This window comes from Protopterus annectens, chromosome 3.part0, assembly GCF_019279795.1.
Source record: "Protopterus annectens isolate FY-2018-M chromosome 3.part0, PAN1.0, whole genome shotgun sequence".
Taxonomy (NCBI): Eukaryota; Metazoa; Chordata; order Ceratodontiformes; family Protopteridae; genus Protopterus; species Protopterus annectens.
This window is the reverse complement of record NC_056731.1, coordinates 1,918,399,538-1,918,420,714: the sequence shown is the minus strand read 5'-3', so window position 1 is coordinate 1,918,420,714 and position 21,177 is coordinate 1,918,399,538. Positions and strand designations below refer to the sequence as shown.

The 21,177-nt window shown below is 40.6% G+C and overlaps 1 protein-coding gene across 1 annotated transcript in view; it reads left to right on the top strand.

Moving 5' to 3' along the window:
* NBEAL2 (neurobeachin like 2) overlaps nt 1–21,177 on the top strand; it is a 3,059,867-nt gene that overhangs the window by 1,755,488 nt on the left and 1,283,202 nt on the right. The window contains exon 18 of the mRNA XM_044066003.1: nt 8,376–8,468. Coding sequence (XP_043921938.1) covers nt 8,376–8,468 — 93 coding nt within the window. The remainder of the gene's footprint in view (nt 1–8,375; nt 8,469–21,177) is intronic.

Below are 21,177 nucleotides of genomic sequence, written 5' to 3'. Positions count from 1 at the left end.
GAGTGTGTAGACCACCAAATTCAAGTACAGATGACCTAGAGGAATTCATACATTTCATGCACAAAACACAGGAGGGAAAAATAATATTAGCTGGGGACTTACATTTTCCAGAAACAGACTGGAATAATATTAATTCAACAATGTACTGAAGGAAATAATTCACAATGTATATTCAGTAATAATTGCTTCAGACTGTAAAAAAAACTACCAGGGAACAGAACATACTAGACATTGTTTGTGTTCCTAAAGAAATTACTTTTCAAGTTAAGTTTTACCACCATTGATGTGCAGTGATCATGGGGTTATAAAGGTTATTTGTTGTTAGATAACTCTGCCAAACTGAAATCTAAACCGATGCACAGAAGGTTAATTACAGATCATATGGAAGCAAAACTGTCACTATGTAAAACTAACTGGAGTGAGGTGTTCAGTGGAAAAAACTGCAGATGGAATGTGGAAAGTTTTGAAAGAAAAACTTGAGTGACAAAAATTAAAAAAAAAAATGTTTAACATCAGGATCTAGTCATACAACATCAGGGGGATATATTTTCATAAGTACAAGATATCTGATTAAGTTGAGAGACAAAAAAATATAAGAAATGGAAGAGAGGTCGAAAAACAACTTTAAAAACTGAAATTAACAAGCTGGGCAAACAGATTAAGCATAGTGAGAGACAAGGTCAAGAAAAAAATTGAAGAAAATGTATATAAAGATATTGAGCAAATAGGAAACCTTTTATAGATGCATAATAAGATGTCAAAGGAGTAAAGACACACAAATTGATGAGCTGTACAGATTCTAAAATTTATTCTAAGACAGAACAGATTACATTTATATTTACAAAATCTTATGCAAAACAGTTTGGCTACACAAAAGGGGTGATAAGTTATCTGAGTGACATCCAGGAAACCCCAGTTACTGGAATCAAATTAGATTATATTGAAAAAGAACTGTGCAAATTGGATCCAAACAAAGCACAAGGAGGACACGGAAATAGTAACAATGACCTAAAAACACTTCAGCAAGAACTTCATGGTACCATTATATCTATTATTCACTAGGTCATATAAATGTGGGGAGAATACCTCAAGTTTGGAGACATGCGATTATTAAGCATGTCTTTAAGGGAAAGGGGGGTAGGACAAACCCAGGTTCATAGGTAGGTACTAGGCTATCGGCCCAAGGGCCTACGTAAGCCTAGCCAACAAGGTTCCCTGGCCTACGCCACCCAAGAAAGTTATTTTCCTGTGCCACTGTCGAGGAGAGACACAGAAGTGATCCCCAGGGTGTATTTCCTATTTCCCATCCACTCATCAAGATTTTTCTTGAAGAGTGCTAATGAAGGACTTTGCTTGACATAGATGGGTAGCCTGTTCCAGAGTATGGGAAGTCTCTGGGACAGGAATCTATCCCTCCAGCATGTCCTGTTTATTGTGGTGACAAGGTTTAGGTCCCTAGAGCATGTAGCTCGGAGGGATTGGGATTTCTTTAGGTGTAGCATGTCCAACAGCTCTGGGTTTGACATAGCTTTATATGTTAGGCAGAGATCTCCTCAGAGTAGGCGATATGCTACGGAGTAAAGCTGGAGTTTTTTGAGGCGGTCAGTGTAGGGCATTTGTTTGAGGCCAGTAATCCTCTTTGTAAGGTACTTCTGTGGCCTTTCCAGCTGCTGCAGATGTTTTGTGAGGTACATTCCAAAAGGGGCATTGTACTCTATAATGGATCTAATGAGTGTCGAGTAGAGGGGAACAATGACCTCTTTTTTCTTGGATGCAAACCCTTTTATGATGAGGTGTGCCACGTAGAAGGACTTCCTGACTACTGTGGCGATGTGACTATCAAAGGAGAGACTACTGTCCACCTGGGTCCCAAGGTCTCTTATCACACATTCGGTGTTAAGTAGATTGCTGCCTATGTGGTAGTTCATGGGTACAGAGTTTTTACCAAAGGGGATGACACTGCACTTTTTGGCATTGAGCTTGAGGCCATGGCTCTGACACCAGGCATCTGTCTCAGCGAGGCCTTTCTGTAGGATGTACACATCATTTGGGGACTTGACTATGGCTCCTTCGTTAGTCAGAGGCCTTCTGTATTAGCCTGTACTTCAGAGAAGTAGATACCAAACAGGAGAGGTCCCAGGACGGAACCCTGTGGTACTCTACTTGTCACTGCTTTGAGGTCAGATTTGGAGTCTGCAACTTTTACAGTGTGGGTTCTGTCAGTGAGCCAGTTGGCAACCCATCTTGTGATGTAGGGATTAATACCTAGTTTAGTGAGTTTAGCTATAATTCCAGAATGATGGATGGTGTTGAAAGCCTTGGCAAGGTCAAGATATGCTGTGTGAACCACCTTACCCTCATCTACGGCTTTGGTGACTGCCTCAAAGAAGTTGATCAGGTTCAGGAGGCATGATCTGTCTTTCACAAACCCGAACTGGGTGGGATCCAGAGTTTGGAGGTTACCAATGTCTTTGTTTATGAGTTCCATGATGATACATTCCATGGCCTTGCAGACCAGGCTCATCAGGCTAATAGGTCGATAGTTCCTGGGATCAGTGGTGGCTCCCCCTTTGTGGAGTGGGCTAACTGTTGCTCTGCGCTATTCAGTGGGCCTAAAGCCTGATGCGCGGCTATTATTGAACATGGTGCTTAAGTGGGGAGCCAGTTCGTTCTGAAGTTCGTGTAAAACGCAGCCTGGTATGTTGTCCAGACCCATGGATGCTGTGTTTTTTGCTTTAGAGTGTGCAGCTTTTACCTGTGTAGCTGTGATTACAGGGACTCTGCATTCTTCCTGTATAGATGTGGGCCCTTTAGGGGGTGAGGGGGGATCCTTAAGTCTACTTTCATGTTGTGGAAAAATAATGGAGAAGGTAATAACTGGACAAGTTATTGTGAGAACTTGTATAGATTGGGACTTGAAACCATGTATCAGCATGCATATGTTGAAAATAGATCTATTACCACCTGTAACATGATGTTCTATAACAATATAACAGTTATGAATGAAAAATTGTGTTGTGATGTAATTTATATAGATTTAACTTCAGCATTTGACAGGGTCATACACAAAACACTGATCAATAAATTAGTACAACTAGGTATTGATGTACTCTTGATAAGATGGATAGCTGCATGGCTTACAAGTAAGACATGGCAAGTATCATACAGTAACTGGGCAAGTGAAATACTTGGTTACAGTCAGGGTGTCCCACAGGGCTCTGTCCTAGGCCCTTTCTTGTTTAGATTGTATCTTTTAGACCTAACGTTTTCATCTGAGGTGTTTTACAGTCTATATGCAAACAACCTGAAATTAGGTAAACTGATTACATGCGTTAGAGATAAGGTATGTCTGCAAAATAACTTGACTAAATTGACCATTTCAGCACAGGAGAATAATATGCAGATAAATACATCAAAAACTATGCATATGAGATTTGGGAGACATAAATTGAAAGGTGAATATTTAGTACAGCACATAGTGATTGAAACGGTAGACTCATTTAAGGACCTGGGTATATGGGTAGATTCAGCTATGAGTTTTTCTAATCATATCAACCAGTTGGTTAATGATAGTTGTAAAACTATAGGTTGTATAAAAAGATTTATAAAGTCTAGGAAATCAAAAATGATGAAGTCAATGTTTGTTAGTTACATTAGACCGAAACTTGAGTATGGAATAACAATATGGAAACCCTATAAGAAAACAAGCATGAATAAACTGGAAAGAGTACGAAGAACATCCATGGATTTGAAAATTTAAGTTATTATGAAAGACAAAAATATCTGAACTTGTATAGTGTCTCTTACAGATATCTAAGAGGAGATCTTATTCAGGTACATAGGGCATTTAGAGAAAACTGCCACTGGGAATGTTTGGGGTTATCAAAAAGTACTAGAGAATAATCAGATGACCTATATAGAAGATTCTGTAGGAATGAGAACTGTACTAATTGGTTCTCTGACAAGATAGCTGATGCATGGAACAGACTACCAAATTACATTAAAGCAAGTACTTATTTAGATATTTTTAAGAACAGTCTGGACACATATGGGAACAAGTGTTTTGATATATTGGCAAGCTAGAAGGGCATTAATGCCCATGTTTGAAATATTTGTATGTATGTATGTATGTGTGTAACACCAAGTTTCAGCAACTATTGTGGCATTGTTCCCCTTTAGGGCAGGCCCCCAGTGATGCTCTGATTCTTGCTTGGCCCCTGATTCTCTTTTATGTTTATCCTTTGGTTCCCGTGATAGTGAAGTTTCTTCAGAAAACAGCCCATTGCAGAGCTTCAGTGATCCTCATCACTCCCTTTTAGCCTTACCGGGTGTGGTTTCCCTTCCTTTGGCCTCTTCAGAAGCACGCTGTTTGGGTGCTGGATCCCATTCCAGATCTCATCTGTCATGCAGCCCAGCTGGATCCCGCCAGTCTTCAGTCCCTCAAGTTGACCGTATGGTTCCTCCAGTTCTTTTGATGGTCAGGAATCCCAAGCTTTCACAGGCGGTGGTTCCTATATTGTCCTCTTCTCAGAAATAATCTACTAGAAAAGTGTACATTAGTAAATGGAAGAGATTTGTTTTGTGGGTAGAGACTCAGGGACTTGACCTGTGCTCTACCCCCTTGAATTCAATCTTGGACTTTCTGGCTGAGTTGTTCAGCTCAGGCTGTAGCTTCTGTACTATCAAAGTACAGTTAGTGGCCATTTTGAGCTTTCATATCAGTACAGATAGTATGTCCTTGGCTTCTGTCAAGATTTCCAAGGCTTTTCTCAGAGATACTTTTCTTTATCTTCCAGTATGTGATGAAGTCCCTCCCTGGGATCTACCTGTTGTTCTTCAGGTTTTAACTGGCCCTCCTTTTGAAACTTCAGCGTCCTTGGATTTGAAGCTGTTGTCTTGGAAAACTTGTTTTTAATGGCAATTACCACTGCCAAACAGGTTTCAGAATTGCAAGCACTTGATTCTTCCCCTCCTTACTTATTGTTTCATAAGGATAGGGTTTATCTTCATTACAAACCCCTCCTTTTTACCTAAGGTAGCTTCCGGGAATAACCTTAACAGCTCCAGTCATCTTCCTGTAATTTTTCCTAATTTCTCCAGTAAGGGTGAATACCTTTTGCATTGTTTGGATGGGCATAGGCAACTAAGATTTTATCAGGGCCGTACAGTCTTTCAGGAAATCTAGCCAGTTTAGTCTCATTTTTCAAAATCCAGGCTGGCCTTTCCTGTCTCTAAAGTAACTTTATCCATGTGGTTGTCAGATTGTGCATATGCATTGAAAGGCATGACTCTTCTACACAAGCCTAAAGGTCATTCAGCCAGAGCTTGTAGCTACCTCTACATGTCTTGGTAATTCTATGCATGTCTTCATTCTCCAGGATGAGGAGAGCTTGCAAGGAGTGGAATTTCCTGTTAAATCTCATGGCAATGAGCAGTAACACCTTTTGATCCCTTTTTAATTATTTTGCTATGTTGGAAGGTTTGTCAGCAAGGCATTGCTTAAAACAGACACTATAGGGGAAGATAATGTTTTAGCTAATATTCAAAAGCCTAGAAGGTACAAGGGAAGACCATTCTTGGCAAAGCAACATGGTCTGCTGACCATGTCCTTCCATGCTGACAAATATTCCACCTTCTTGGAATGACACCAGTAGCTAAGCCAGTTCTTAAAGTTGATCATCTTCTGTTCATTTTGTGGCATCATCCTTGGTGAAGGTAGAATGCCCTCAGTAGGTGGCTCATACCAGCCTGGGACACAGTTCAAGAGATCCATAATGTCTGTCTTCATATAGTCCAGGGAGGTATGTCTTAGATAAAACCCATGACCTGAATGCATGAGTGACATGATGGATCTTATCCCTTGATAGGCAGCTGACCGTGACTCCTCTCCCTGCTTAGCTAGGTGAATGTTGTGTGTCTCACTATGGAGTCCGCTATGACCAGTATGGTGGTATGACCTATGGGCTTAAGATCTTTCTTGCTTTTCAAGTGAGTTGTTTCTATTATCTTTCAAGTTGAAATGCATTACTTTTTCATCCTGACCTTTAAATGTTGGCTAAACGTTGTGTGTAACATTAAGGTTAATAGCACTTTTTTTTTAATTTCATTTACCGTGAGCATTTTGTCTCTTTTATTGAATGCTTGACACTTAGAGTTTAATTGGTTGTCTTGACAGCTCTTTTTTTTTCAGTTACCTCTCTTAATTGTGGTCTGTGGTTACTGTATTACATGTTTTCTTCTATTTGTACTTGCATAAAGCAGTTCTAGTTTCTTGTTATTTGTTTACCATGATTTGTTTTTGTGTTGCTGCACTTCATGCAAGCAGCTCTTTCATATGTTTGTGTTTTATTTTTTCTCTAACACTTTGTGCCTTTTCAGTATAGCCTTTTCTTTCATCACTTGATGTGGGTTAAGACTGACAAATTACCTGTTGCAGAATTAATGATTTATGCATCTTCTCTCTCTGTATTTCTTCTTGTACTTGCTTTTATTGATCATTGTTTTGAACCATTCTGAATCAGTGTTATTTAACCAGCTGTATTTGTCTGAATTTTTTGTTTGCCTCTTATTTCTGTGTCTGCAGGCTGTTACAAATATGACATTGTTTTTCTCATGTATGTTTTACCCTATTGTAGTAGTTTATCTAAAGGTGTATTTTATTTTCAAGGTAGTGCATTTGATGTTGCATTTCATTCCTTAAGGACTCTTTTCTTGCATACATCAGACACTGTTGTTTTTAAAAAAGTATTAACCTAATTTTTATCCTTACACATAATCATATTTATTTGGTGGAGGACTTTATTATTTCACTACACTTCTAATTTACTGTGCTAAATGTGACACACCATTTTATCTGACTTTGTAGATAAGACATGCAATGATTTCAGTGGATTTTTATACTCTTGTTACACAGTTGGCCTTTTTCTTTTCCTTCTGGTTGTTCTTTCTGTGTTTCAACTTTTTAGCACAAATTATTATACTGCTGGTCCTTGTTTAAAAACCTTTAATGAGTCCTGTGTTCTACAATCTTCAACTGCAATGTTAATGCTGTTTATAGTTAAGCAGTAGGCTAGCTGCCCTTGCAAGACATTTTAAGCCTAGCCGGTTTCTCTTTTAGGTTCATAGGTAGGTACTAGACTATCTGCCCGAGGGCATTTATAAGCCTAGCCAGAGTGTGTCGGCTTTCGCCGCCCCATTGATTAATTAACTGAGCCTCTGTCAAGCAGAGCCAATGAAGTGATCCCAAGGGTGTACTTTCTGTTATCCATCCACTCGTCAAGGCTTCTCTTGGTGCTTGAATTAACGTACCCCATTTGGTTTAGATTGGACTTACCCATCACACGTCTGATAATTATATGTAATCCTTAGTGAGAATAACTGGGGTCATACCATAGATAATTTAAGGGACCCATTTGTAGGATAAAGTATTTAGGACTTGTCTTTGTCAATTAGTAGTGCATGGGGCAATTCTGGGGTAAATGTTCTGTTACCCATCCGTAGATCCAAGTTGTGCTTGAATATGGACAGGGATCAGCTTTGTTTTATGTGGATGGGGAGTCTGTTCCAGAGCAGTGGTATCTTCTGCGAGATATACCTTTCCCTCCAAACCATTCTGTTGATGTTTGAGAAGAGATTTAGATCCCTAGACTGAGTATTTCTGATGCCATTTGACTTGCTTATGTGTAGTAAGCTTATCAGTACTGAGTCGAAGGATGACTTGTATGCCAGACACAGGTCACCCCCTTAGCAGTCTGTGGGATACTAAGTATAGTGACAGGGCTTTAAGGCAGTCCATGTAGGACATGCTATTTAGGCCTTGTATCCTTTCACTAAGGTTTTTCTGTGGGCATTGCAGTTGTTACATGTGGCAAGTGTCAAAGGGAGCATTTTACCAATGATTGGCCTTGTGAGGGCTGAGTGAAGTAAAGGCGAGAAATTACTTATATTTACATACATGTGTGTGTGTGTGTATCTTTGTGTGTGTGTGTGTGTGTGTGTGTATATATATATATATATATATATATGTGTGTGTGTGTGTGTATATATATATATATATATATATATATATGTGTGTGTATATATATATATATATATATATATATATATATATATATATATATATATATATATATATACACACACACATACATATGCATGCATATGTGTTTGTATGTTCCTATATTTGTATGTATGTATACACCTACTGAAGGGGTGAATATATTTTGTAGTATTTTGTTATATAATGTGTATGGCTCATTATTAAAGCTTTAAGAAACAAGTTTAAATCCAGGTCTGAGGCTACTTACGTTTATACTGGAGTTTTTATACATGAGTTATTTTTAGCATTTACTGTACTCCCTCTTTTCAAATTTTAGGCATGCAGAGACCACATTTGCCTTGATCTTTCTCCAAGTCATTTATATGATGGCAGACTTACTGGACACAAAATGGTGAATTGGGATGTTAAGGTATGCATATTTACTAGTTCTTATTTGACATTAAAAAGAGATTTGAATAGTTTATGTGGTATGTTCATTGAACACATGCTGTCATGAACAATAATTAGACACTAACATGAAATGTAATTTTTATTTTCAGAAGTAAACGCAGGCAATTGATGGATGTTCTTGTTTTGGTAATCATTTGTTTCTAGGTTGACTTTTTTCTGTTTGCGAACATTATTCATTATTGTCTCGATGTAACTCTGCTGAACCAAAAATAATTAAAAATTCTATTAAACTGAATTGTGGATTCATGTTTTATTTACCATTGGATGTCTCGTACTGTCATATTGCCATAATTTGGGATGAGATTTTTTTTTTTTTTTTCATTCAGTTGTTCACTGGGTAAGTCCACTGGACACAAGTTCTCCTTTTCAGAGATGACCAAGGAATACTGTTTGGTTAAGGGAAATACTCTGAGTTACAGAGTAGGCAGATGGAGGTGGAAGGAATCAAACCCTGTACCCTTGACTACAAGAAAGAGCTCATTGTTTCCACTAAACGCCAGACAAATTCTAATCAGTTTAATGGATATTACTGTACATTAGCCTTGAAAGAGGGGTGTGTTGTTATGTCTACATTTGGTATTAAGGGGTCTTTTTTCTTTCAGTCATTTGGAATTATTTTTTGTGATTTGCTGTATTTTAGACTAATTAAAATGTCAAATTATTGTTGAAATGTTTGCACCAAAATCCTTAAGTTTTATGTAAAATGACTGCATTTGTGAACTTTTGGTATGGTGAGGAGATCAGCAGCATCTTTCTGAGACTCCATATCACCTGTTGCTTCAGTTTTATTAAAAAGTAAGCTCATAAGGAAAATTTCACCCTACTCATTTATTTGCTTCCCACAATTGATCAGCTGCCACCAGCTACTCTCTTCATTTACTGGGTCTACCAGACTTGCTTCAGCCTCCTCCACGGTCAACTCAATATATGTCTAGGGCCAGTGAGATTGAGTACACTGGTGCAGTGTCATACAGTGGCTGAAGAGTATGCCCTAATCTTTACCTCTTCACAGCAGCCTTGCAAGCTCCACAATTGATGCCTGTGAGACGTGCATGTAGAATATCCCAGCCAAGTAGTATACTGTGTGCAGCACAGAGTTCACTAGGCTCTTAACACTGCTATTACAAGAAGCTTGGAGTGTCTTCTTCTCCCCAGGATGCATGAGCTGATGTTGGCCACTCACTCTTATTCTCCAGCACCTGTGCCGCTAATCAAACATTGGTCTTCTGCACCCTACTCATTTTTGATATTTCTGTACAGCCAGAAGTAAGAGAAAAGGTTTAGGGAGCAGATGAATTGCAACATTCTTAAAAAAAAAGTCCAAACAATAAATTAACCTAGTGCAGCACAGCTGTGTTGTGTTTAACCAGGTAAATTTCTGCATCAACATTGAGGGAAGACAAATGGCATCAGCTCTTAATTAAAATAAGTAAAACTAAAATTGTGCAGGTTGTATTAGATTTTAAGATCATCTGCCAGCAGTATAAAGACCTCTCTCGATAAATAGTTTCTCGTAATGTTAAAATTTTGCAACCTGAAGCAAAACCAAATGATTATCTTCTCTGGGTGCAAGAGTTGGACCTATAAAGTGAGCATTTAGGGAAATGGGTAAAATTTTTCTTGTTAAAGGTCGAATATTTACAAAACTGTTGGTAGCAGATAAATTTTTTGTGAGGAAAAGTTGAAAAGAAAATATTGCTTTTTTTATAGAACTGGTTAAACAGATGTATTAGACAGTAACCTTGGGGGTGGCGTACAAATTGAGAAGGGCCATTGCTCACTGGTGGTAAAACTGACCATTCCATGTGGGTGTCTTTGTCCATTGATTTTGAAATTCTTATCATACAACGAAAAGGAGCAAGGTCTGTGGAAATTGTGGATGGCATGTCCTTTATACTACAGTGGGACTACGGTTACCTTTGACCATGACTGCTTGAGCCTGTCCATGGAACAGTTGAAAAGATGAAGTTGGTGTTGACATTGAAGCAAAAACAGTTGAAAAGAAGCACTTGTTGTCCTCCCTGACTGCAGGTTGTAAATGCTAAGGTTTGGTTCATGTTGTAAGTTTCAGACTCTGCAATGGAGGACTCTAAGTGAGTGTGCCTTTTGTGTGACACTTATGAGATGGAGATTGCCCTAGCTGGAAGATAAGTCACAATTTGTGTTTATCTAGCACTCCTGCCAAGCAGGCAGCCTGTAAAGAACCTTGGTCTGTAAAAAACATTTGGGAGGATTATATTGTACTAAGAGTAAGTTTTGGTCACTCAGCGGGCTGCTATGACAGTGTGGTACAGAACTTTGAATTAGACTTTTGAATGTTTTTTCTGCAGGGACTTGGTGCATCCTTCGACGTGTACTGTGGATTAAAAACTACTCGTGACTGTGTTTAGATTGGATTATTCTACTTGTTTAGGTGTTTGTTGGAGGAGTACACACAGCTGATAAAGGAATATCAGTAGATGTAAATGCCTCCCAAAACAGCTGCAGGTAAAAATGACTTTCAGAATAAGGAGATGGGCTTATTGAGGTGATGTGAGCTCAGAAGCACAAAAGGAGTGTTAAACTTGCAGCAGAGGCTCTGTTTTATAGACATGTGAACTCTGTATCTCAGAGTGGTACATTGGAATAGTCAAGTTCTTGCATACTATTTTCAGATTGTTGTAAGAAGGCTTTTTATCTGTAGCCCTAGTCTTGATTTAATAATAGGAGTAATTTAATGAGGTAAACTAGTCTTGCGAACTGTTAGTTATATGAGTTGCTCTTCCCTCAGTAGACTGAAGTAACTATTGTTAATTGTTTCTTGTTTGTACATGTTAATCATTCCTTGATGTACATACATGTTAATTGTGATGTCCACTTGACCTGTGGTATGGTATGAGATGGACACAGTGCACTGGGATGACGCAGGGTATGTTATTAGCTGTGAAGAAGCCTCTGGTGTCTTGTTGCTGTCCTTTTCCTCCCACCTTCTTTTATGCAAAGACATTTGCAATACATCAAGTGTGTGTGTGTGTGTGTGTGTGTGTGTGTGTGTGTGTGTGTGTGTGTGTGTGTGTGTGTGTTTGTCAACCAGAGTAGAGCACTCATCCATGTGGACCTTTTTCTGATTTTGCCTGGGAAAACTGTCTGATTAAGTGACTTGTCTACAGTCACATAGTCGGCAAATGGATGCTGAAGGAGTCAAACTGTGGACCACATTAAAAAGATCATTAATGGCTCATATCCTTAATTCTTTGCACTAACTGTGTAGTTAGTTTTTTTTCAGGTGGGTTAAAGGAAATCTTTTGGGGATATTTCAGCTGTCTGACAGTCCCATATAATATTACTACAACTACAACCCAGGTTGCCTGCTTTGTCTAACATGTTGCCAGGGATATTCTGACTAATGGGGGAACTGGATTTTAAAAAAAGCACCAGTTGCTTTACACATATTAATCCCACATTTCAAATATTTATACCAGGAGTAACACATTCTATTTTTTAAACTTTCACAAGACAGATGGAAGGGTGGTTAAGTTTTATGAGCCTGGTTGTCAGGCCACTCACCTATATTTGATAACATTGCCCGTTGGGAGAAACCCCTGTTACATCTGAAGTGACTCATAGCTAGGGAAGCTGTCTCCTCATCTGAGGAAACTTAAAACAGTACAGTCTAGCAGGATGCCCCCCCCCCTTGATTATGGTGGATGAATTGAAAGGTCACCTGAACTTTTTGAGGAGTCACTGCTCGTTTGGTTAGACAATGGAAGACTACACTGTGTGATAAACAGGAGAGACCGTGATTGTTAGAACTGCATAAATGTAGATGAAGAAGAGACAAGTGCAGGATTTATTGCAAAATAAAAATGATGTTTATTTTGAGCAGCTTCATTAAAGCCAAGTACCTCTGGCTCCATGTCTGCTTAGAAATTTAGCTTTTGGCTTGAGGATAAATTGGCTCAATACAATGTGAGCATAAAGAAGGTAGGGTCAGAGAAAATTTAATAGCAGAATGAAGTTTTACAATGGTTTTACAATTACTCACAAATAATGTATGAGCCTCCCTCTAGGTGATGTGCCTGTTAGGGTGTAATTTTTTTTTAACACCTTAACTCTTCCAAACGTAATAGTTTATGGTGCTGCTAGGAAAAGCTGAAGTGCATCTGGGTTAGACAGGCTACCAGTGAAAATCTGTAAACATATGGAAAGGAGCCTTTACTTGTAACTCCTGGCAGTATTCAAGAAGCCTGAGGAAGAGAGGAGGGTATTAATCTGATGTAAGCTGGCTGCACCATTTGTGGTATTTAAACTACGTAAACCCAAAGATGTGATGGGGATCATGTAGATCATAGTACTTTTCAATGCAGACTGCATGATGTATGTGGGGATCTGGGCCACCTGGCAAGTTACTCAAGAACGGTCACTGGGTTTATAGTTGAGAGGTGTGCATAGATTGGGTGAGTCATGTAGTGTTGCTGGCATAGAGAGAATTGTCAAGAGAGTTCCAACTTTCTTTGTGGGATTAGATGCTAAGAAAACTTTGATCAGCTGTGTCTAATTTATTTGTTCCTGGATTTACAGGTATTTGACCTTCTTGGTAGCAGGACTGATGCTTTTGGAGAGGTATATTAAGGAGCTTCCGTGGTGGATAAGAGTGGTTGTTACATTTCAGGACTGGTATAGTTCCATTAATTTTTTTTTGTTTTCCAGAGTGTTTTCTTCAGTTTTCCTGAGAGTTTTATTCATCTTTTATGGGTTCTTCTAGGGGTATTCAAAGCTGTTGCTGGATGTAGAACTAATATAGTGAAATCAGAAGTTGTGGCCACTACCTTTATTCCACTGGACCTTATTTACATTTGTTTTCCTTTTGACTGGCAAGCCATATGTCTTGGGTGCCTGGGTCTTAAAGTGGGTACATTCATTAGGCAAATTGTAGAGGTCTTTGTTATGAAGTTTGTGGAAGAAACAAGGAAGCAGAGCGTTGAAAGCAGTTGGGGGCTACATCTAGAGCAATTAACCTTGGCGTTTAGGATGACTGTTTTTCTAAGTGGTTGTAGGTACTTAATATAGCAGGATTTGTTCTCTTCAAGCATATTGTGTGCTCTTAAGGATCTTTGATGTTGAAGTTGATCTCTTGTGGTAAGACTTTGTAAGGTCTGGTGCATAATGATGCCATGGTCTTCCAGATTTTAAGTCATCATTGGTGGTGACATTGTCAGTTTGGGATTTGTGATAACAGTCAGAAATTAAGCTGTGGAAAGGCCTGGGACTCTGGAAGGACATTTTTTGCTGATTGTTAAGGAGAGATGTGGAGGAAGGTCAGAAGAAGCATATTTTGTGGAGGTAAGCAGTGGTTCAAGAGGCTGCCAAGGTATTGAGTAGGCATTCAGCCATCAGGACCTTATCTTCTTCCTTTCATTTACCAGCAGACTGAAAAGTCTAAGAAAAGATGTTTGGAGGCAGCTTAGATAAACTTGGAAGGGAACAGGTACTTGATGCATTTACAGAGAAGGTGTGGTCACCCCACTTGTGTCTGTTTATGGAAGGTTTTGCACATCTATTTTCTAACACCCCATGCATATTTATTTTCTAAGATAACATAGGTTATACTGCATGTATCCAGCTGTTTCCCCTTCCTGTTGATGATGCCTTCAAGCACAGATTGGAACTTGACAGTTTTCTGGTTGTGTGAGCTGCTTTCAGAGCTCTGGAAATAGAGTGGTATTTGCAAAGACTTTGGATTTCAGTAATTAGTTATGAAGGAAAATGTATGGTGTAGGATTGAGATTTCTCAAGTTTTCCAAAACATAAAATATGACTGTTTAAATTTTTGGTTGTGGTGGGGCAGGAATGGATAACCTATTTTTGGAACCCCCTTCACAATTTAATTTTGGAAGGAGTGGACTTATAAAAAATGCATTTTGTGATTTGCATAGCAAAGACCAGTGGTAGTGGTATTATGAAGTCAAACAGATAGCTTGTGTGTTTGCTTGAATTAATATCACAAAAGGAGAGTTGCCATGTTCCTGATTTTCCTTCCTAGTTGTGTTAGTCACCTAAAATGTAGAGTTTTAAATTTTAAGGTAATTAAAGTTTCTTTCACTTTTGGGTTTGTAACTTTTGTGGAGCTGTAGTCACTCATTTTGTATTGTGACTCAGTATTGCTGGCAGAGCTGAGTTGGGAGACGGAGGAAGGTGTTTTCTTTCATATTATTTGCTGTAGTTTGATGCATATAATCTTTTGGTTCTTAATATGACAAACGTGTACTGGTCAGAACCATTAATTTAATTCTTTAGTGTACTAACATGGTAGTTTTCCATCTATACTCTTAAATTGTGTGATGCACGGAATGAGGATACCACCAACCTGTGATCCTTATCTTTTTCTATTTTGTTTAAGAAAGTTATGAAAATCTGCAGATTTTATGACTGGACTGCATGTATGTATTCATTTGATCTACCCTGTGCTTCATTGACTTTGGAATAAGCAGTGTATTAAAAATATATTCCCTTCATTTGCTGAATGTGTATTATTCTGTCTCTGATAATGTGACATGCATTTGACAAATGTCAGATGTGTATTATTCTGTCTCTGATAATGTGACATGCATTTGACAGATGTCACTTGGGTACCTGTCCTTTGTCTTGTAATATTTTCTTTAGAGCCAAGATGTTAAGAGGCGTGTGGAATTTTTTTTTTATTATTTTGGTCGTCTCCCAGTTGCTGTGCCCTTGGGCATTCATGTTCAGAGTCATTTGTACTTATCTTGCCATTATTATCACAGAAAAAAAAATTGGTTTGAGAAGGTATTTCTTATTTTTCTTCTTCCTGTACTTTTTCTTTGTATTGAAAGTAGGCCATTGGTTTTTAGGGATTCCGGCGTGTAGCTCGCAAGTCATTTCCCTGCGAGCTACATCACTGAAACCAAACGGCTGCAACAGCACTTTGCCGTAGTGCAATTTGGCTGAAAAGCATAGCCGCTGCAGCTGTAATCTATGAAAGGGCAGATACAGCCGTACGGGATGTGTAACGCATGCCTTCGTCTCATTCAAGGAATGCATTTATTTAATTATTTATTTATTTTGTTGGCCAACAGGATGCGTGCTAACACATCAAAATGGACAGGCACTCCATAAGATTCCTTCACTTCCGGCTGGGAGCCAGTCATTATCAGTTCAGAGCTCTGCCCTTTGGTCTCACCACAGCCCCCAGGGTGTTCACCAAATGCATGGCATGAGACGTCAGGGATTCCAGGTATTTCCATATCTAGACGACTGGCTCCTCACTGCTACCACCAGGCATCGCCTCCTACAAGCCAGAGACTACACTATCAAAACTTGCTCCAGGCTAGGCATCACTATAAATTTCAAAAAATCTGCATTGTTGCCCTATCAGCATATCACATACATAGGCGCAAATTTAAATACAAGGAACATGTTTGCGAGTCTTTCACCAGACAGGGTATCATTAATTCGCCAGCAAGTGCAGATTTTATTAACATGCAACAGGATTCAAGTCAAGTTTGTTCTTCAAACACTGGGTTCCATAGCATCAGCAATTCTTCTTGTTCCCCTAGCCCGCTTTCACGTGAGAATTCTCCAGTGGCTCCTATTCACACAGTGGTCCTTCCAACAGCTTCCCATGTCTCACAAGATTATGATCACAGAAGCATGCAAGAAGCACCTCGCTTGGTGGATGATCTCCCTTCTCCAGTCGCCATAGTGACCACGGACGCTTCCCTGATAGGGGGGGGGGGCATTATCAGGGCAGGACAGTCCAAGGCACCTGGCAGCCTCACGAGTACCATTTGCATATAAATGCCTTGGAAATGAGAGCCATGCTTTTAGCTTTGCAAGCCCTTCAGGACTCTCTCCCTCTCGGGACAATTGCAATTCAAACAGACAATATATCAGTGGTGTGGTACATCAACAAGCAGGGCGGAACCAGGTCCTACCCTCCATGTCGAGAAGCACTCAGACTTTGGCAGTGGGCGATCTCTTCCCAACATTTTCTGATCGCAAAGCACATCCCTGAGAGGTCCAATGTCATAGCAGACAGGCTCAGCAGAGCAATTCTCATGCCTCACGAGTGGTCTCTGAATCAGATAATTGCGGAACAGATCTTTCGCAAATGGGGGCAACCTTGCTGCAACCTATTTGCCACACCCTTCAACAGCAAGTGCAGCAATTTCTTTTCCCTTCTTTCGCTTCCCGGCCACTCCCCCAGAGATGCTCTAGCCCACGTTTGGCCTCAGGGACTTCTTTACGCTTTCCCTCCATTTCCCCTAATACCCAAACTCATACAGAGAGCAACTGTGTTGGGTTGCACAATGATCCTCATTGCCCCTTACTGGCCTCGACAGATATGGTTCCCTTTCCTGCATCATTACCTTGTCGAGCAGCCTTGGATTCTGGATCTTATTCCAGATCTACTGATTCATCAATTGGGCAGACTGCATCGATCCCTTCAAACGCTCCAGCTCACAGCTTGGTTGCTCCACTTCCAACCTTAGCCTGGCTTCCTAATATTTCATTCTCTGTGCATGAAATTATTATCTCATCTCACAAATCCACAACTAGGAAAACTTATGCTAGCAAGTGGAAACGTTTTTCTTGCTGGGGAGAGGCTAGGAATGTAGACCCCTTTTCAGCCCCTGTCCACGAGATTTTGGAATTTTTAACGGAACTCTTTCATTCTGGTTCCGCTTCTGCTTCAATCAGGGTTCAGTTAGCTGCCATTTTGCATTTTCACATGGGGTTGTCTTCTAACAACATTATGTCTCATAAGCTGTGTAAAGCCTTCCTCAAAGGAACCACCCTGCTTAGGCCCCCAGTGAGAGATCCTCCACCTCCATGGGATCTAAATTTGGTACTAGCTTCCCTAATCTTGCCACCTTTTGAACCTGCAGCATCTTGCTCCATTAAGTTTTTATCCTGGAAGACTCTTTTTCTGGTAGCCATTACGTCTGCCAGACATGTTTCGGAGCTTCAGGCTCTATGTATTCGTCCTCCATACTTAGTTTTTCATAATGATAGGGTCGCTCTAAGGACTAATCCTTCCTTCCTAAGGTCTGTTCACAAAATAATTTATATCAGTCCATAGACCTTCCTGTGTTCTTTCCTAATCACACCAATAAGGCAGAATATAAATTGCACCAGTTGGATGTTCACAGACAACTGCGTTTTTATTTCCATAGGACAAAGGACATTAGGAAGTTGGACCAACTCTTCCTTTCCTATGCTGAGTGCAGACAGGGCCTTCCAGTCTCAAAGGGTAACATTATCTAGGTGGTTGTCTCACATTATTTCATTCATTTACCAGCTGAGAAACAAAGAATATCTATCAAACTAAAAGGCCACTCTACTAAGGCATTGGCCACCTTGGTGGCCTTCCAATCTAGGTTGCCCATGGAATCTATCTGTGCAGCTGCTACGTGGGCTAACCCACATACCTTCATTTCTCATTATAAACTAAACATTGCTTCCAGAAACAGAGCTGATTTTGGTTCCACTGTTCTGAAGAGTCTGTTCCAGTGAGCCACCCAGGATAGTAGGTGCTAGGGATGCTGTCCCAACCAGCAAGAATGAAGGCAAAATAGACAGCTTAACATAAAGAAGTTATTTACCTAGCATAACGTTCCATGTTAGTTGTCTTCTTCTTGCCTTCTTTCTTGCATCCCACTCTCCATCCCCCTATTCTAGTGGATCGAGAGGAGCTCCCTTTTTCAGATTTCATTGGCTGAACCTTCTCTGGTTGTCTTTTTCTGCTTAGATAGCTTCACAGTTAGGCCCAAGGGGCTACTAGGGCAGAATTCTTCCTTAGTTATGTCTGGAATAGCTTTTTCAAACGAGATCTGGGTAACTAGCACCAGGCATCATGGGATATGGGGTAGCCTCGAGCCAGTAAACAGCTCTCGAGCTATTGAAGATGGCCGAGTCGCAGCTGAGGATCGGCTCCGATCCAACCAACCAGCAAGAAAGAAGGCGAGAAGAAGACAACTAACATGGAACGTTATGGTAGATACATAACTTCTTTTTTTTTAACATGTTTAGCATGTAGGTCATTATTGAGTGTTTTTACAGTTTACTGGACTTTTACTCCTTACCCCCCTCCCCCCCTGCACACACACAAATTACTTTTACTGACTTTTGCTTGAATGCCCATATTAGTTATGTTTTCTTTAGAAAATGGCATTAGTTGAAGATTTGTATGCTGTAATGAAGTAACAAGAAAACATTTAATTTTGCTTCTTTGCCTACTCTAAAGCTATTGATTGTGTAGGCTGTGACAAACTGTGGGGCGTTCTTAGAGAATTGGTTATTAACACATCACCTTATTTACTGACTGAGAAGTCTGTATGCAGACCAGAAAACACCAGTTGGTAACTGATTGTTTCAATTCCTGGAAAAAGACTGTGACAAGGTTGTTTCAATGCCTGGAAAAAGACTGTGACAAGGTTGTGTTCTCTCCCTAATTATTTATTTTATAAACTGAATATATTGTGCTTAATACAAGATTAGATTAATCTGGGGTAAAAATTACGAGGATAAATACTCTTGATCTGTAATGGCTGAAAACTGAGAAGAGTTGAAGAGCTTTTTGATGAATTAAAAAAATAAGATTATGCCATCTAGACTTTAGTTCTTTGTAAATAATTGCAGAAGTAATGGCACTGACAGGTTTTGTTGTCCTTAGCTTAAATATGTCTTCAGATGGTGATTTAGTTGTGAAATTGATACTTGCCTCTTGAGAGGAAAGTTGTGACAAATATGGATAAGATTTTAAAGAGGAAAGGCATTGTTAGCAAAGGTCCATATTGTCAAAGCTGTGGTTTTCCTAGTAATAGCATATGGCTGTGAAAAAGGGAAAGTTGTGAAATATGGCATAAGAGTACTAAGAGGAAGTGCAAGAGGAAGCACATTGACTCCCCTGAGTCTGTCACATCAGATACTGACTTAGAGGATTCAGAAGGGTCCCCTTGATCCCCCTCTGAAGATGTCTCCTTTTCAGACATTTTAGAAATGCTTAGGCAGAGGGGGAACTGGAATACCCTAGCCCCTTCCGAGGATGAGTAGGTATTCCTGGACGCGTTTGGTTCTCAACCTTCCACCTCCTGGGTGTCTCTGCCTTTCGACCCACTTATGTCTGTGGCGGCTCGGAAGGCGTGGTCAGCTCCAGACACAGTGAAACCAACCCCCAGGAGACCTGCTAAATTTATAACTGCACCTCAGGACAAACAGTTTTTGACTAAGGGCGTACCTGTTGATGCCATGGTGGTAGCAGCAGCCACAAAGAAGGAGTTGGCAGAAACCATCATCTGTCCATCCCCCTAACAAGGAGTCTAGGTCTATGGACAGATATGGGAAGCGAATGTTTGCTTCAGCGACCTTCTCCATGAGGTCTCTGAATTATTTGTGCCATTTCACCCGCCTTCAGAGGGATCTCCTTAAAGAGCTTGGAGATGCTCTCCAAGAGCCATCAGCTGAGGGGGCTCAAGCTAAGGTGGCCTCCCAGCTGGCGACTCTGAATTCAGTTGTTAACTCCTCCATGAGGCTCATTTCTTATGTAGCCGATGGTGCGAGTAGAGCCGCAGGCACAGGCATTGCCCTTAGGAGGCACGCATGGATGCGGCTATGTAATTTTGCGGAGCCCTTCAGAGCGTCTTTCACCAATACCCCCTTTGATGGTTCCGCTCTCTTCGGATCACAGGTGAAGGACACCCTAACCAGGTGTGAACAGGAAGGCAAGACTCTCTCTGCCATGGGAGTCCATTTTTCCACTCCTTCTAGAGTTTCTAGACCATACCCCAAGGGTCAGAAGAGTGGAAAGATGTGGTTCCGGAAATCCCAGGGAGCCTTGCCTGACACACGTGGTGAGTTCCCCTCCAGGGGCAGAGGAGGGAACAATAACAGACACCGCCCTCGTGGCAAAGGGGGTCCGCAGAACCAGGGCAGCAGAGAATCCTTCTTTGAGAAGCCCTTTCAGCATCCTGGAAGGGTTGCCCGGCTGCCCACCTCTGGAGGCAGTCGGGGAAAGGCTCTCACTGTACCCCAAAGCCTGGCAAGATCTAACTCAAGACAAGTGGGTACAGTCGATCATGTCCAGAGGTTACAGAATTCCCTTTGCTCAACTCATGTTACCGTCAAACAAGTTCCTTCCAGATGTTCCACCCAATCTAAGGGATCAAGCAGCCATAGAGATTTCAAAGCTGCTACACAAAAGAGTCATCCAGGAAGTCCCGGCAGACCAACTCGGATCCGGAACTTACTCAAGGTTCTTTTTGGTACCAAAACAGACAGGGGACTGGAGACCCATTCTGGATCTCAGCAGATTAAACAGATCTGTACAAAGAACAAAGTTTCGGATGGTCACGCTACAGTCCATTCTACCCTTCCAGGGTCAGGACAATTGGATGTGCTCTATAGATCTTCAGGATGCGTACTAACACATCAAAATGGACAGGCACTCCAAGAGATTCCTTCACTTCCGGCTGGGAGCCAGTCATTATCAGTTCAGAGCTCTGCCCTTTGGTCTCACCACAGCCCCCAGGGTGTTCACCAAATGCATGGCATGAGACGTCAGGGATTCCAGGTATTTCCATATCTAGACGACTGGCTCCTCACTGCTACCACCAGGCATCGCCTCCTACAAGCCAGAGACTACACTATCAAAACTTGCTCCAGGCTAG